This window comes from Carettochelys insculpta, chromosome 9 (assembly GCF_033958435.1).
Source record: "Carettochelys insculpta isolate YL-2023 chromosome 9, ASM3395843v1, whole genome shotgun sequence".
NCBI classification, from domain to species: Eukaryota; Metazoa; Chordata; order Testudines; family Carettochelyidae; genus Carettochelys; species Carettochelys insculpta.
Window position 1 is genome coordinate 54,450,883 of NC_134145.1, and position 16,339 is coordinate 54,467,221.

General features: G+C 41.7%; 1 protein-coding gene across 3 annotated transcripts in view; it reads right to left on the reverse strand.

The window, feature by feature from the left end:
- The window catches only part of PLA2G4A (phospholipase A2 group IVA), a 125,498-nt gene that overhangs the window by 11,546 nt on the left and 97,613 nt on the right, over positions 1 to 16,339 (reverse strand). For all 3 annotated transcript variants that reach the window (XM_075002883.1, XM_075002881.1, XM_075002882.1), the window contains exons 14-15: positions 15,153 to 15,395; positions 4,611 to 4,795 (exon numbers count right to left, since the gene is read on the reverse strand). In XM_075002883.1, the coding sequence (XP_074858984.1) occupies positions 4,611 to 4,795; positions 15,153 to 15,395 (428 nt within the window). The remainder of the gene's footprint in view (positions 1 to 4,610; positions 4,796 to 15,152; positions 15,396 to 16,339) is intronic.

Sequence of the window (16,339 nt, forward strand, 5' to 3'; positions counted from 1 at the left end):
ACATTTTGCCTACCAGATTGTGCTATGGCACTAGAACACAGCAGCAGCTCCAAGCCAGCGAGGGAAGAGAAAGAGCCTGCAGCGCCTTCTTTGCTGCGCTTGTTGGGCCAGGCCAGGAGCAAGCACTAAGAGAGACAGACAGCATTGCTATGGTGGTGCTGAGTAGGGTCAGACAGAGGTTCATAAGGGTAGCAGGGAAAGACAGACTGCGGCAGGGGTTGAATAGGAGAGGAGGTGCTGGGCCACAAGGGGGAGAGAGGCGTAGGGTTAAATGTGCATGGGGGGACGGGGTAGCTGAATAAGGGCATAGAGACACAAGGGGACAGGGAGAGGGAATACAGAGCCACACAGGGACCAGTGTATGGCTAGGTATGGACAGAAAGACAAATGGGATGAAGGAGGGAGGTGCAGGGCCACATGGAGAAAGGGGAAGGGCTGTATGAGTAAGGGCAGATTGGAAGGACACATGGGGATAGCACAGATGTGCATGCCTGATTACGTGAGCCTGGGGGTCATCGAGGGTCTGCATGGTGGGAGTTCCCTAACAGTCCTGGCACATCCCCAGTGCTGTTCCATACTTTTCACACCCATACCCACATACCCAACACCATCCAATTTCACACCCAGGCTACGTCTACACGTGCCCCAAACTTCGAAATGGCCATGCAAATGGCCATTTCGAAGTTTACTAATGAAGCGCTGACATGCATATTCAGCGCTTCATTAGCATGCGGGCGGCAGCGGCGCTTCGAAATTGACGAGCCTTGCCGCCGCGCGGCGCGTCCAGACGGGGCTCCTTTTCGAAAGGACGCCACCTTCTTCGAAGTCCCCTTATTCCCATGAGCTCACGGGAATAAGGGGACTTCGAAGTAGGTGGCGTGCTTTCGAAAAGGAGCCCCGTCTGGACGCGCCGCGCGGCGGCAAGGCTCGTCAATTTCGAAGCGCCGCTGCCGCCCGCATGCTAATGAAGCACTGAATATGCATGTCAGCGCTTCATTAGTAAACTTCGAAATGGCCATTTGCATGGCCATTTCGAAGTTTGGGGCACGTGTAGACACAGCCCCAGGCTCCTTCCCAACAATTACTTTCCTCTCCCTCAGCTCCTCCATTGCTCTTACTCCCTTAGGTCTTTGCACTACTTCTGAGAAGTGCAGGAAATACCGTTCCTTACTGTCGTTTAAATGAAGTATTGCTAAGTGTTCTGTATTAATATGCCTACTAAGGAATCTATTTGTCAAAAGCCATTTCTCAATTTTTTTTTTGTTTTGTTCTGTTCTCTGGATTGTTGCAGACATACTTGCTGACAGGATTTTGAAACAAATGCCCAAAACATTTGAAACTGGTGTGATCATACTGTGCTATTGTGACAAATAAAATACTCAGAATTTTTCAAAATTTGAAAGTATTTGTCAAAGTATATTTTTGTGCATAATTCCCCCAGGAGTAAGTATTTTTATCATATTCTTCAATGTTCAGAATTAATAGATCAGCTTTTTAAGAAATCCCTTTGGGATAAAATTTGAAGTATTTCTTTTCTTTTTTTGCCAAGATTCTACCCTTCTGTCAAATGGTCTTCAGAGTTTTGGGGGCTTCTGATGGAATTTATATGAAGGTCTAAAAGTGCATGAAATCTTACTATTTTTAATAAATATCTTAAAGTTACAATATGCTACTCCCAACCTGAATGCAAAATAACAATCAACAGACAGAGAGCTGAACGAACAATGAGCAGTACAGGACTATGCATTTAAAACCCTGCACAGAGAACATTATTGGGAAAACATAAAATGTGACAAAAATATCTCAGTGTATATGACCTTACAAAGTCAACGATAATGGCTGATCATGGGAACGGATCCTGTTCTCCTTAAAGACAAAAAAAAATGGCTGAATTTGGAATGAAATTTGCCTAAGCATTGGACTTTGAGAATAAGTTAATTAAGTGAAGATGGGATATTTATGCAGGGAAGATCTAAGCAGCATGCAAAGTACAGGGATCGTTAATAGGTCAGTATTGTTAGGGTGGCACTTACATGTGGCAGCAGGAGAGGGAGAAAAACTTTATTATTTAATCGGCAATGTGGCTGTAAAACCGCTACAATTTTTGGTGAGTCTCCAAAGTGGATGTATTCCTGGACGCTACTTGAAATTCACTTTTAACAACTGATAAGGATTTCAAATCCCTTTAAGTACCTCATGAAAATATCCTGTTATTGTTTTTCTGTAGCTTTAACATTCCTTGGAAATGTTAACCTTCCTCTGATCATTTAGAACTGTCTGCATGCTTTGTCTGTCTGTTTCCTGTAAAGGCAGTGGATCAGAGACTCTTGCCTTCTGCACTTGCCACTGGGAAATAATAAATCTCATTCAACCTTTATTTTCCAGTGACTCCTTTAGTCTAGGCTGGAGGGCACTATTCTTGGAAATCCCACATAAAATACTGGGTTTACTTTCACAATGGCACACTAGAAAACTTAGCTTCACTTCAAACATATTGTACGAGCAAACTTGCAATGCAGTGAATAACCAAAGGTAAATTTTTACAAGACAATACAGAGACATTCCCTACATCACACCATGGAGTTGCTCTATGAAGCCAGAGCTTAGGAATTCTGCTTCATAATCCAGCTATTACATTCTTTCCAGCTGCTAATGTGTGCATGTTTAATTTTAAGAATTCTTGCATCAGCTACAAGGCAACCACCTTCTGAAATACATACAAATGCAGTAGTTCGGGGGTGGCCAACCAGTTAGACACTAAGAGCCAAAATAGCTGTGGATAGAGTGCAAAGAGCCTCATATTTATATGTATTTTATCTATCTATATATCTATGCAGATATATAAAATATATCTATATGCATACAGATAAGTATAAATATATAATATGAGGCTCAATGCCCTCCCTTCCTCCAGAGCCAGGCACCCTCCCCTCCACTCTAATCCAATTCCCCTCCCCTCTCCCAGAGCCAGGCACCCCCCCCCCTCAACATCCCCCCCAGCTAGGTCACACCGGTGCCAACGCCGCAGCCATGCACTTCTACTTCCAGGCACTGGAGCATGTGCACAGAGCGGCGGTAAGCAGCCCAGGTGTGGATCCAAGCAGCAGCTGTATTTGATTGAGCAAAAAGCTGCACGGGGCTCAAGAGCCGCAGGTTGGCCACCCCTGCAGTAGCTGTAAACTTGGACCTTTCTCATGCTATTTCTAGTACGATTGAGGTGTTGTGGCACAGTAAGATCAGAGTACGCTTCTACCACTCTCCCTCCCCAAACAAAACTGCAGACTGTACCTAACTCCTACAGGAATATGAAGGAGCTCTCCTGTATGCCACAGCTACTTTATATCACTCTGGTAAAGGGGCCTGAAAATGCATGTAAATGTAATGTACTGTAGAGCAGTGCAAAGGAAACTCAGGGCACAACAGTTCTCAAACAGCCGTAATTCACACTCTACAACCACTTCTATCAGCCTGGATCACTTTCTTGATAGCACTTTCTGATAGAATATCGGATTCACTTTTGAACGACACCACACAATCCCCTTGGTAGACTTCCTGTTGTCTAATCATCATTGTAGCAGATGCAGTAATTTCCTCCAATATCTTTGGAAGATCTTACCATATTAAGTCAGTGTACCATTTTGGGTCAGCAATTACATATAATACCACAGGGGAGAGGAATGGGAGCCCCTTGCCTAGAGCTGAGAAACTGGGGAGGGGAGATAAGGACAATTCCCTTGGGGTAGGTCTATACAGCAAAGTTATTTTGATATAAACAGCCATCTTTTTCAAAATAGCTATCTTAGTATCTACACAAGACGACCATCTGAACTGCAAGGGAATACACAGTGTAGGCAGATAATTTTGTGCAGCCTAACGTGAGATACACGTGACGTTAACAGAAAACTGGAGGTTGGGTCTGGAGTGGTCCAGATTTGGGGTTGTTTATGATAATTTACTGAATTATGGAATGTGCATATTATTTGTATCTATATTTGTGTTATGTGGTTTCATTTTCATTAGTGATATATTTTATAGTATAAATATGAGCAACTCATTTGCTTAATATTAGGGCTGTTGATTAAACACAAGTGACTCATGCAATTAACTCAAAAACTTAATAGCAATTCTAAAAATGTATTGTGATTCATTGCACTGTTAAGTAACAGAATACCATCTGAAATGTATTAACTGTAGATTTTTCTATATTTTCAATATTATTGCAATTACAACACAGAATGCAAAGTGTACAGTGATTATGTGATATTTTATTGCAAATATTTACACTGTAAAATGATAAATAACTTTTTTTAATTCATCTTACACAAGTACTGATGTGCACACTCTACTATGAAAATTGAATTTACAAACGTGGATTGTTTTGTTACATAATTGCACTCAAACACAAAACAAAGTAAGACTTTGGAGCCTACAAGTCTACTCAGTCCAACTTCTTCTTTTGTCAGTTGCTAATTCAAACAACTTTGCTTACACTAGTCCTAAAGGCTATACACTGCTGTTGCTTATTTACAATGCCACTAGAAAATAAGAACAGATGTTTGTGTGTCTAACTCCCTTAAACCCAACAAACACAAATGGCCTGGTTTACTTACTTTGAAAGGAGGACTGGAGTCGCTTGGCCTCGCGGAGAAATCAAAGGAGATGATGAGGTCAACACCTCGCTGGGGTCTCAAGATAAGGGGGTACGGCAGATTAAAGGTGAGCCCACTATCCACTACATGAATCTTTTTGCTCTTCACATCTAGTGGCTCATATATCCTCTCAAACTCATCAGGATCTGAGTAAACCAAAAAAAAAAAAGCAACCCCCCAAATCCCCAGCAGTTAGTAACTGAATTGATGATGCACCCTGCTAATGATTTGTAGTATTCGTTCAGTTAAAGAAATGAGGTATGGATAAAAATTGCATTATTAACTATATATAAGCCTAATGTGATCCACTGTAGGGTAAGCAATCTTAACAAAAATGCACGAGTATAAGAAATAATCACGAGTTCCAAAATGACAGGAATTGCTCCCCTCCCCAATTCTAAAGCAACTGGTTTTCCAAGTCTGATGTCTGCCTGCAAAGTCACAAATGCTTACTGCCTATCCACAGTGCCAATGTGCATATCCACTATGTAGACATCCTTTCAAGGCTCCAGCATCTGAAATCAGAATTTGGGCATGAATTAACAAACGTTCCCATGTTGCTTGTCACACTGGACAGGAACATAACACTCTTTTACAGAAAAAGATGTAAAGCTAGAGTCTGTAGCATTCCCCTGCCCCCCCCCAAAAAAAAAAGTATTCCCTCCCTGATCCCAGTGCTCAACCTGTGTTTGAAAGGATGTGGGTTGCAGAGAGAGAGGGAATGAGATTTCCCTTTGTCCATTTGCACCAGCCCAATCTCTGGATACTACTGAACAAACCCTGCAGAGGTTGAATATTTTCCCCTAGGCCTTAAAGATATATCCAAAGAACAGTTTTTTCCATTACAATGCAACTAACTTCACCGCATAACATGGCCTGTGATTCTAAACTGTAGCACTGTTGTCGAAGGAATGATGAACACTGTAGCACAGCAATGCGTAACCATGAACGGCAGGGAGGCCACATGGGCAGCCCTCCTTCACCTCAGTAGGTGGCAGCACCCTGTGGCCCACTGGGGTTCCACTGGTAGCCCTGTGGCTCCTGTCTTGCCCTACTCTATGTGCTTCTGGTATACTGTGGCACAAGAAACCTGAACTTACCTGCTCCTTCCCCACTGTCCAGCACTTTCAGAGTGCACAAATAACCTGATTTGTACTCTGTCCCTGCTCCTGCCCCTCCCTCCCAGAGCTGGAATATCACGGACAGCTGATGCACGGTGTTCCAGCTCTGGGAAGGGGAAGGAGAAGGAGTGTGGACTGAGCGTGAATAGTACCTGAGAACTCAGTAGTGCTGCTATAGCACCTGAGAAATCAGTAATTATTTCAGTTGTCTCTCTCTCTCCCTCTACTACCTACTAGTCCAGGGTAGTGCCCAGATGCGGAAAAAATTCCTTCAGAGCAATATGCGAGCTAGAGGCAGACCTTCTACTGAGACCAAATCAGAAATCAGAACAATATTTTGCTGTGCCTTATGAAAAAATTACTATTCTTAACTTAAATCCCAGGCAAATAAATTTTGTTACAATATGTTAGTAACCTCTTACCTTATTGGAAGTGTAAAAAACACACACATTTACTTTGTATTTATATTTCACTCTGCCTGGAAAATTAAATTAATTGTTGTCTTTTTTTTCTTTATACTGTAGCCAATTTATCTTTCCAGAAAATTCAGTGCTTGTATTTCATTTGTGTTTGTTGGTTTACAAACCATTTCCTTTCACTAGAATTTTTAAATGGCAGAAACACTTCTATTCATCAATTTATAAAAGATTGATTTATTTACATTTTGGAAATTTAAATCTGGGGCCAAAATAAGGTTCACAGAAGTGTTCTTGCTGAGAGATATAATGATGGCTTATTCCAAAGTGGTTTTACTCTTTATAGTGTGCCTTGCCAATTTGCCACTGTTCCCAACTGCTAAGCTGAAAAAAATATATTTGCTTTCATATTCTTATTAGGGTCCCCATCTCCAGGATGGGAACAAATCAGTGCTGACACTACTTGCACTTATGACATACTGCATTGTTATTAACAGTGTTATTCTTTATATCTCTCTCCATCTACACCAGTAAAAGCAACAGCTGATGATGTTAAAATTGCTTCCTGAACTCCATCAACAATGGAAGAGGAGAATAAGTTATCTAGTGCCAGGCAGAACCAGCCACCCCTTGTACTCCTGTACTGCTCTCCTGCTAAGGGCTGGATTAGGAATTCATTTTTGGTTTATAGCTTAAAACAAGAGTGCCCAGGTTAAGGGCATGTCTAGAAACCTTCCTAAGGCAACAGAGAGGGAGCCGTGTTAGTCTATACACTATCAAAACAAAAAGCAGTCAAGTAGCTCTTTAAAGACTAGCAAAATATTTTGCTAGTCTTTAAAGTGCTATTTGACTGCTTCCTAAGGTAGTCTCTGTTATTCACCAGCCTCTGCATGTTTACTGGAAAACATTAAAGGCTAGCGCCTGAAGGGTCTAATGCTTAGACATCTACAGCTTACCTACCCAGCAGGCTACTGAACAGATTCAGGGGGCTTAAAGTCAGAAGGGACAAAAAAATGATCTAGGCTGACCTTCTCTATCACAGGCCATTAAATTTGACCAAGTTACCCATTCACTGAAACCAGACTAGAGAATTTAGGTAGCAGACCACAGTGACTCCATAAATTGCAGTCAATTCCAGTGTATTATAAGAAATTTTCGCCTCTCTTTCAGCCTTGGCCACAGTTCCAGACAGCATGCCAGGTGACTACTCAGTTATGGCTGTTCAGGCTCTTCATTTAAAAATACACTTGTTTAGATTTCTAGGAATTCTGCAAACTATTCTCTGCAGCTATGTCTACACTAGAGAGTTTGTCAGCAAAACCCATAGAGTGTTCATATTCCCAAGGCATTCTGTTGACGGTAAGCTGACAGAACGCAGCACTTTTGTCGACAGGTGCCCCCCGCCCGCTCCCCAGGAAGACTAACACCACTGTCGCAGAGGTCTGTCAACATCTGTCGCATTTGCAAATGGCTGCTCCTTAACATAATCACAGAGCTCATTAGCATAGCCACACAAGATCTCAGTGTCAGCAGAGGGTGCTGCCAGCATAAACAAGCTGTGTGTGAATTTTTTCAGGCATAAGGGGCCGGCGACAGCAGTTTAGCTGGCACACCCATATGGCTTGTTTACTGCTAGCAGCACTTTCTGTCGACAGCGAGATCTCACATGGCTTTGCTCATTAGCCCAATGATTATGCTAATGAGCAGCCATTTGCAATTGCGAGACTGCTTGTTAGCATGGAGCTGCCAGCAGTACAGCTCCGTTTAGACGTGCCCTGTCTGTTGTGATCCCAGCTGGCTGTTTTGCCGATAGAGCGGCCAGGCAGTCTGACTGCTCTCTGTTGAGAGTGGATTGCGTTTGCTTGCGAGCCACTTGGGACTTTCATCATGATCTGTTGATGAAAATTTTATCACAAGTTGTTTTCTGACAAAAACATCTGTTGACAAATCCCTGTAATCTAGACATAGCCTGTGAGAGGTAAGATAAAAACGAAAGTACTTATTACTTGTGGGTCAAAGAACAATGAGCCTTTACAAAGATACGTCCTTATCATATGAAACCTTTTTCAACTAGTAAAACAAAGGACAGTCGTAAAGGAACAGAATCTGTGTGGGACCAGCATAGACTATTTGATGCATACGAATTTGATGTAAAAGAAAGAAAGTTTCAAATATGGCTTATAAAATATATTCTCATTTTTTATGTCCAGATGCTCTTTGCCATGGCAAGCAATGCAAAGGAAAATGAGGACACAGTAAACAGCATTTACTACTGACGTGCACTGATTGTAAAATAGTTTCCATAAATATTGTAATACAGGAAGCAAAGCCTATAAGAATTTTTCCCCATTGTTATTCAGATGACATTTTCTCAAGAGTGTTTCAAATGATGTTGGAATGTCACAGGCACAGAAATAGATCAACTGCGAGCCTACGTTGAAATTATTCATGAGTTTTTTCAAGTATATTTGGGTAGGAAGAGGTTAAGTGAAAACAAAAAAAGCATGGGCAAAAGTCATAGGGGAATTCTACTGAGAAGTGGCCAGCTCAAGAAGCACTGAAGGACTGGAGTCAATAACACTCCATCCAGCAGAGGAAGCATATATTTTTAAAAAGTACAAATTGGATGCAGAAGCCAGTCTGGAATGAAGTGGACCAAAGCTCAAAGATTTTCAACAGCTGAAACCCTGAATGGAAAAACAAGAGGAGACTCTGTGAGGGCTTTCTGCTCCAAAGGATTAGAGCCAAACATTGGTCTGTTTGAAGTCAGTGGAGATAGTTCCAGGGATTGACTGTAATGAATTTAGGACCTAACTCTTCAAGAACAGTTTGTTCTGAACAGAAAGCTGTTCCATGATCAGGTGTGAGCCAGGGTGTGTCCCCACCCAGCAGTTAAAGTCTGCAGTGGCAGTATTACCTAGTGGTAAGGGGGGGGTCAGAGAACCTGAGCCCACCTACATCACTGGGTTCCAACCGCAGGACTCTCTCAACTGTCATCTGCAGTTCAGCTAACACTCTCCTGGGTTTCTTCCTACTCTTTGGTTCTCCTGCAGGATATGTTGTGGCTTCTGGTTGTTCTTTGCAACTCAATTGATGGGTCTCTGCAACCTGGGGAGTCTCAAATTCATGTTTTTCATGTGATACTCAGCTAGCATAACCCCTCCATAGGAAATCTTCCATATTCAATTGAGAAGAGAAGTCCAATTTTGGATCAATGTCCCTAGAGAGCTCTGTCTCTCTCTGCACCCACTGGCCTCCAACCAGAGCATGCCTGCTGGGGCAGGGCCCTCAGGCCCTGAGTTGCTCTTGCTCCCCTCTCTCTCCAGATCAGCAGGTTGAGTGGACTTTGGGCCTACTTGGGAACAGTGACTCAAAGTGTGGCACTTTCTTCCCCACTACATTTGGTTGCTTTGATTGAGCACAATACAATGAAAGACAGGTTATCCAGAATTGGGATAATTGGCATGCTAAATTAACCAGCACCTGCTGTGCTGGTGGACGATGCCAGTTAATTGTTCATATGTTCACGGTGTCGGTGGCTGCAGGGTTGGCAGTAGGAGCACCAGAGCCAGAGGCTGGCTGCTGTGACAGAGCCAGCAGCATCAGACCGGGGAGCCAACTGGTGGCAGCGGGACCAGAGGCCATGGTGCTGGCTGTTCAGCTGGCAGCAGTGGCAGCTGGCCCAAGGACTGGCTGATATGCCGCAGCCTATGACAGTGGGATTCGGGGCTGGCTCCCATGACAGGGCTGGCAGCAGTGGGAGCGGTGCCGATGGAGTGGGGCTGATAGCCCTACTCCTCTATTTGACAGCCCCAGGACCCCAGGGAGGTGCTGGATAATAGAGCTTTTACTGTGCCACACAGAGCATTTATCTCCTGGACCGCTTTCTCTCCTCTCTCTTTGCAGTTGCTCCCCAGTAAAACCTACCTAGAAACAACGGTACAAAGATACAAGCCTGCAAAAGGGAAGGAAAAAGCATATTGCTTGGCTGTTCACCCAGCCCCACCACTAACTCTGGGCATATTAGGCTGATTTGGCTTGTTTTTTAAAACATGATCCTAAATGTCATACACGGATATGGTGGGAGGCAAGAATCTTATGAGCCTCACTTAAAAATTTCTAGCATGTCTTGTGATCAAATCTGATTGTGTCTTCTGATAGGTAGGGCTTTTATTTATGTTTCTATGTATTTTACATAAGCAGCATATTTATAATACACGGGGCCAGCCTCATGCATGTGGTAATGTTTCCTTCTAGCAGATGATTATATCTATTGTATTTCCTTCTGCCAGCTGCTACTTTTAGATTAGATGCCTGTACTTTCAATGAGCAGGTCCTGAGTGTAATGAGCACAGATGACTGTCAAGTCTGCTTTAGTGCAGTCCTGGTTCCCTATGACTTTGTAAGTCTGTGAAGTGATAGATGTGAAAAGCACTACACTATAAGATCTGCTTTTTTAAGATGCCTTTATTTTTAGTCAATTTCATATGTCTTAATAAACAATATTACTAAAAAGTCTGATGAAAATATATTATTTTTAAAACCATGGCTAATAGCTACACAGATAAATGTTTGATGGTTAAACACATCCAGTGCCCAGGTAAAAAAAAGAACATGAAAATAATATAATATTTTGCATTTATTTAAAAGTTTCTTTTGAAGCTTCTTCTTTAAGCTTCCAAGCTCTTCTACAAACATAGCTAAATCCATCAGTGGTACCAAACATACAATACGGAACAATTAATCTTGGTACAGCAGATCTCCTGATAGTTCCTGCTGAGCACATGCACAAGTTACTCCATCATGAACACCGTGCTTGATATCTTGCAGGACTGGGTTGTAATCTTGTAATTTATGCAAATACTTACGAGGGCAAAAAAACCATCAACAGCAAAAAACTATTAGAACATAGCCATGGAAATTCCAGATGACATGTAATCAAAAATTTCTCTGAAGCAGAGGAGACTCCCTGTCTCTCTCAGGTTCAATTTCAATCCAACTTAAAACTCTGTACTATACTATGTACCTGAAGCATATCACATTTTCATTACAAGTTATTTTTTTCCCACAACCTACTTAGCACTTTTCTGCCTGGTTTAGGCACTACAAATGCCACTATAAACATTAGGATTACTTAGTTGTAAACACCCCTGAGCTGAAAAATAATATTTAGAAAGTGGAGTACAGAAGGAAATTACAATAGAGCCAGCAAAAGGATAGTTACATTAACAAATACACATTAGAGAGTCACTTTGTTACTTGAGCTCTTAAATGACATCTGGTATTTACAATTCCATGACAACAAGTTCAAACTTCCTCATCTGATTACTAAGGAAAGAGGAACTTGAGCGACTAAAATTATTATAGGAGTTTACGGAAGTGCTACTTTAAGTCCAGCATTGTTGACCAAGATTCATCATCATGGAAGCCCTTCATTTCTAGCCGTGAATATGGAGTCTGCAAACACGGAAATTCAAATCACAGATACTCCCCTTGGGGGTTTATCAGGTCTGCTCCTTCACTTGGACATAACGTCTCCCAGGAGAAAAAGCCTCGACCAAACGCAGTGTCCAGGTTTGAATTGCTCCACATAAACAAAATATATAAAATGCCTATGAAAATGTTCTGACATACGTCAATGAACTGAACATTCCAATGGTACCCTTCAAATATCAGACCGAAAAGTTATGTCAATAAGGTGACAAAGGCTGTATTATTTTCACAGACATCTTAGCTTTCACTGAAAAGTGTGAAAATTGGTATCTGCCCATGCAATTACAATTATCTGAAATTAAAAAAAAAAGTCATCTGCTTTTTTGTTTCCTGCACACACATCAGCTACAACTGAAGAGATTTGGATTTATCTGATGGGCCAGTCATGCTGAGTCAATGTAAAAAAGTACATTGAGCCCAGTACCAAAACTGGCGAATGGCTGGTTCCCCATAGTGAATGAATAGAACAGGTGATTAGCAATTGATGGGGTGACTACGTATGCACACAATATTCAAGATGTGGGTATACTCTAGAGACATGTGGAGGCAATATGATATTTTTTGTCTTATAATGTATCCCTTTCCTAATGATCCCCCACTTTCTATTAGTTTTTTTTTTTTTTGACTACTAGAGCATATTGAGTGGATATTTTCAGAGAACTATCCACAATGACTCCAATATTTCTCCCTTGAGTGCTAAATGCTAATCTGTACCCCATCATTTTATATATATAAAATGATGATTATGTTTTCCAATGTGCACTACCTTGCATTTATCAACACTAAATTTCACCTGTGATTTTGTTGCCCTTTAATTAGTTTTGAGAGATCCTTTTGTAGCTATTCACAGTCTGCTTGGGACTTAACTATCTTGAATAGTTTTGTACAATCTACAAATTTTGCCATGTCATTCTTGATACCTTTTTCCAGCTCATTTATGAATATGCTGAATAGGGCTAGTCCCAGTAGAGGTCCCTGGGGAACACCAATGTTTATCCTTCTCCATTCTGAAAACTGATCATTCCTACCCTATATTTCCTATTTGTTAACCAGTTACCAATCCAGAAGAGGGCCTTCCGACTTATTCCAGGACAGCTTACTTTACTCAAGAGCATTTGGTGAAGAGACACACTACCCCTGTGTGGAACACCTTTATTTGCTAGTTTACTATGAGCAACTATGGTCTTCATTAAAATCCCTACATTACAGGGCAGTTCTTAAACTAAGATCTGGGGAAAGCTGACAGGTGTGGGAGGAGCACATTGTATTTATCAACATGTCTCTGTCCACTAAGTAATGCACTTTGGAAAACATAATCCCAAATAGATGTACAAAATTATCAGGAACATAATAGCTGTTATCAAGAAAGAGAGAGAGAGCTTGGAGACGTTGTGGATAGTTCTCTGAAAACATCCACTCAATCCAGTCAAACAAACATGCGGAATGTTAGGAATCATTTACAAATGGATAACAACTAAGACAGAGAATATCTTATTGCTGCTATAAAGATTCATGGCATTCCCACACCTTGAATACTGCATACAGATGTGGTCACCTCATCTCAGAAAAGAAATTTTGGCATTGGAAAAAAAATTCAGAAAAGGGCAACAAAACGATTAGGGGGTTGGAATGGCTGCCATATAAGGAGAGGTTTAAAAGACTGGGACTTCTAATCTGAGAAAACAGAGACTAATGGGGGATATGATTGAGGTCTGTAAAATCACGACAGGTATGGAGAAACTGAATAAAGAAAGTTATTCACTTGCTTGCATAACTCAAGAACTAGGGGGTCATCAAATTAATAGGTAACAGGTTTAAAACAAAAATAGGAAGTATATTTCTTCATGTAATGTGCAGTCAGTCTTTGGAACTCCTTACCAAAGGATGTTGTGAAAATCAGGACTTTAACAGGGTTCCAAAAAGAACTAGACACATTCACAGAGAGTAGATACATCACTGGCTATTGGCCAGGCTGGGTAGGAATGGTGTCCTTAGCCTCTGTTTGTTAGAAGCTGGAAATGAGTGGTAGGGGAGCTTGATGCTTATTTATTCTGTACATTCCTTCTGGGACACTGGGCATTGGCCACTATTGGAAGACAAGATACTGGGCTAGATCGATTCATGTTCTGAACCCATATGGCAGTTTTTACGTTCAAATGTTGGTAAGATTTTGAGGGGTACATGAAAGAGGGATGGCAATACTTAGAAAGGCACATAAGGCAGAGCAACAACTCATTTTGGAGAGGGAAGACTTCTTCATATTTGTATAAATTTGTAATCAAAGAAAAGGGGCAGTAGCAGAAAGAGAAGAGTAGAAGAAAAGTCTATAGTGGTTAGGAAGAGGAAAAGCAATAGGTCAAAAGAGCATGGGGAGGTGTTTGATGAGAGCAGGCAAAAAACAGGACAGTGACAGGAAAGAATCTGAGGTATGAGGGTAGGAGGGAAATGGAAGCAAAGGTTGAAATTTGAATAGCTACAGATAAAAAAATGCTATAGAAAAACTGTTATTGTTTCTGATGTACTATGAAAAATTCCATGGGAGGAAGCCTGGAAGGGACAGGATTTGTAGAGGAGATTGAAGGGAAAGCATTAATAAAAGAAAGTGATGTCATGTGCGAGATTCATTTCAACCCCAAGCTAATCAGAGATGATGAAAAGTGCATGATGGGTATTTCAAGAGAGCTATGAAGTGGCCATGTACAAAAATCACCTTAGTCAACTCGACCAAGAAAGGAGCAATATATGCCCACCCTACAGGCAAGTATGCTACTCAATGGAGTCTGAAAGGAGGCCTCAGGTGACAGCATTATGGAGACCCAACACCACATGGCACTTGAAGGGAGTCATTCCTGATTCTGCCAGGAGGATCTGCCTTGCCTCATACAAGAATATCACATTGCGCTTTACTCCACTAGTCATCTTAAAGATCCCAATCAAAACAAAAAGCAGTCAAGTAGCACTTTAAAGACTAGCAAAATAGTTTATTAGGTGAGCTTTCGTGGGACAGACCCACTTCTTCAGACCATAGCCAGACCAGAACAGACTCAATATTTAAGACACATGACCAAAACAGTAAGCAAGTTTTTCTGATTTGTCCTCCTTGCTTACTGTTTTTGGTTCTCTGTGCCTTAAATATTGAGTCTGTTCTGGTCTGGCTATGGTCTGAAGAAGTGGGTCTGTCCCACGAAAGCTCACCTAATAAACTATTTTGCTAGTCTTCAAAGCGCACTTGACTGCTTTTTGTTTTGATAGTGTATAGACTAGCACGGCTTACTCTCTGTTACTAAAGATCCCAATGTGTTTGTGGATATTCAATATTGCTCCTGTGCAAATGTGCTTCAGCTTTCACAACTGTTCAGCTACGAGCATTCCAATCTAACTGTATGTACCACAATTGTATGTACCACAATAATAGTTCACAGTTTAGTCTTTCAGTGACAGAAATGTGGCACATGGACATTTCGTGAACTAACCTGCAACTGCTGTGTCCATTTCATCCTCCTCCATAGATTCCTGGGTCCTCAGGGTTGCTAGAGGGGAGAGTGGGTAACAGGTGTTGAGGTTCAAGCCCAGCATGAAGTTGTGTACCTTCCCAGCACGCCCTTCTCTGGTGTTGAAAAGGGAACTATCTCCCACCAAGGCCATAAACATGCGCTGGACCCAACCTTCTTGACTGCTACTTTGAAATTCTTTTTCAGCCTCAAGATTTTCAGTACCTGTGAGTATAATAAAGACCAGCAATGAAACAGTCAACATTCAAAGTGTCAAAAATGAGGCCTCCCCTTCAACAGTCTATCAAAGTGAAAGGTAACCTTTCCATCTCACATTACCAAGGGAAGTGGTAGAATGCTAACCCTGGAGGTTGGCTTGAGAAACCCCCCTGGATGGGTTTGGTTGAGATGATCTCCTGAGATCTCTTCCAGCCCTAATCTTCTGTGATTCTACGGTCTCTCCAGTCCTCCTCTCATGCACAGCCTGAGTAAACGGATTTTGTGCAGACCATTTAAGAGGAGCTGGAGCAATTCTCCCTTCTTGACTGCACAGCTGGTTGGGGAGCACCATCTAACCCTTTTGCTACTTCTATAATAGTAGGGCTGTGGAGATGACTGGGATCCTGACACTGTGGAACCAGGTAATAGCAGATTCACTAGTTTCTCCAAGGCACAACCCTCCTCCCCTGGCCATGCCACACCTCTGTATTCCAGGGAGAGTCCTACTTCATGGCCTAGACCCCTCTACGTGCAAACATGGTGGCAGTGCTGCATTTTAGACCCTTTCTGTGGTTGAAAGTGCCAGTAGCACTTCACCTGTGTGAAAACTCGAAACTGTATCTGTTCATATGTAGAGCTGTATCTTCACAGCTGTAAGGGAGATCTAGATACACATAAGGATGTTGGTATCGTGCTAATACTACAAATCTGCACAGTTGAGAAAATTGGGAATTTAAAAATTAAGTCACAAAAGCATTTCTGTTGATCTTGCTTTTTAAAAAAAACAATTCTTGAAAATCTAAATTTTGGGTCAAGATTGTTCTGATAATATCACCCAAGTAAAAACAGGGCTCTGACACTGGCATCAATGGGAACAACAAAAGGACAACCCACATGGGATTCATCCGATTTTGGGAATATCTACATGACCAATAGCAACAAAGGTCCCT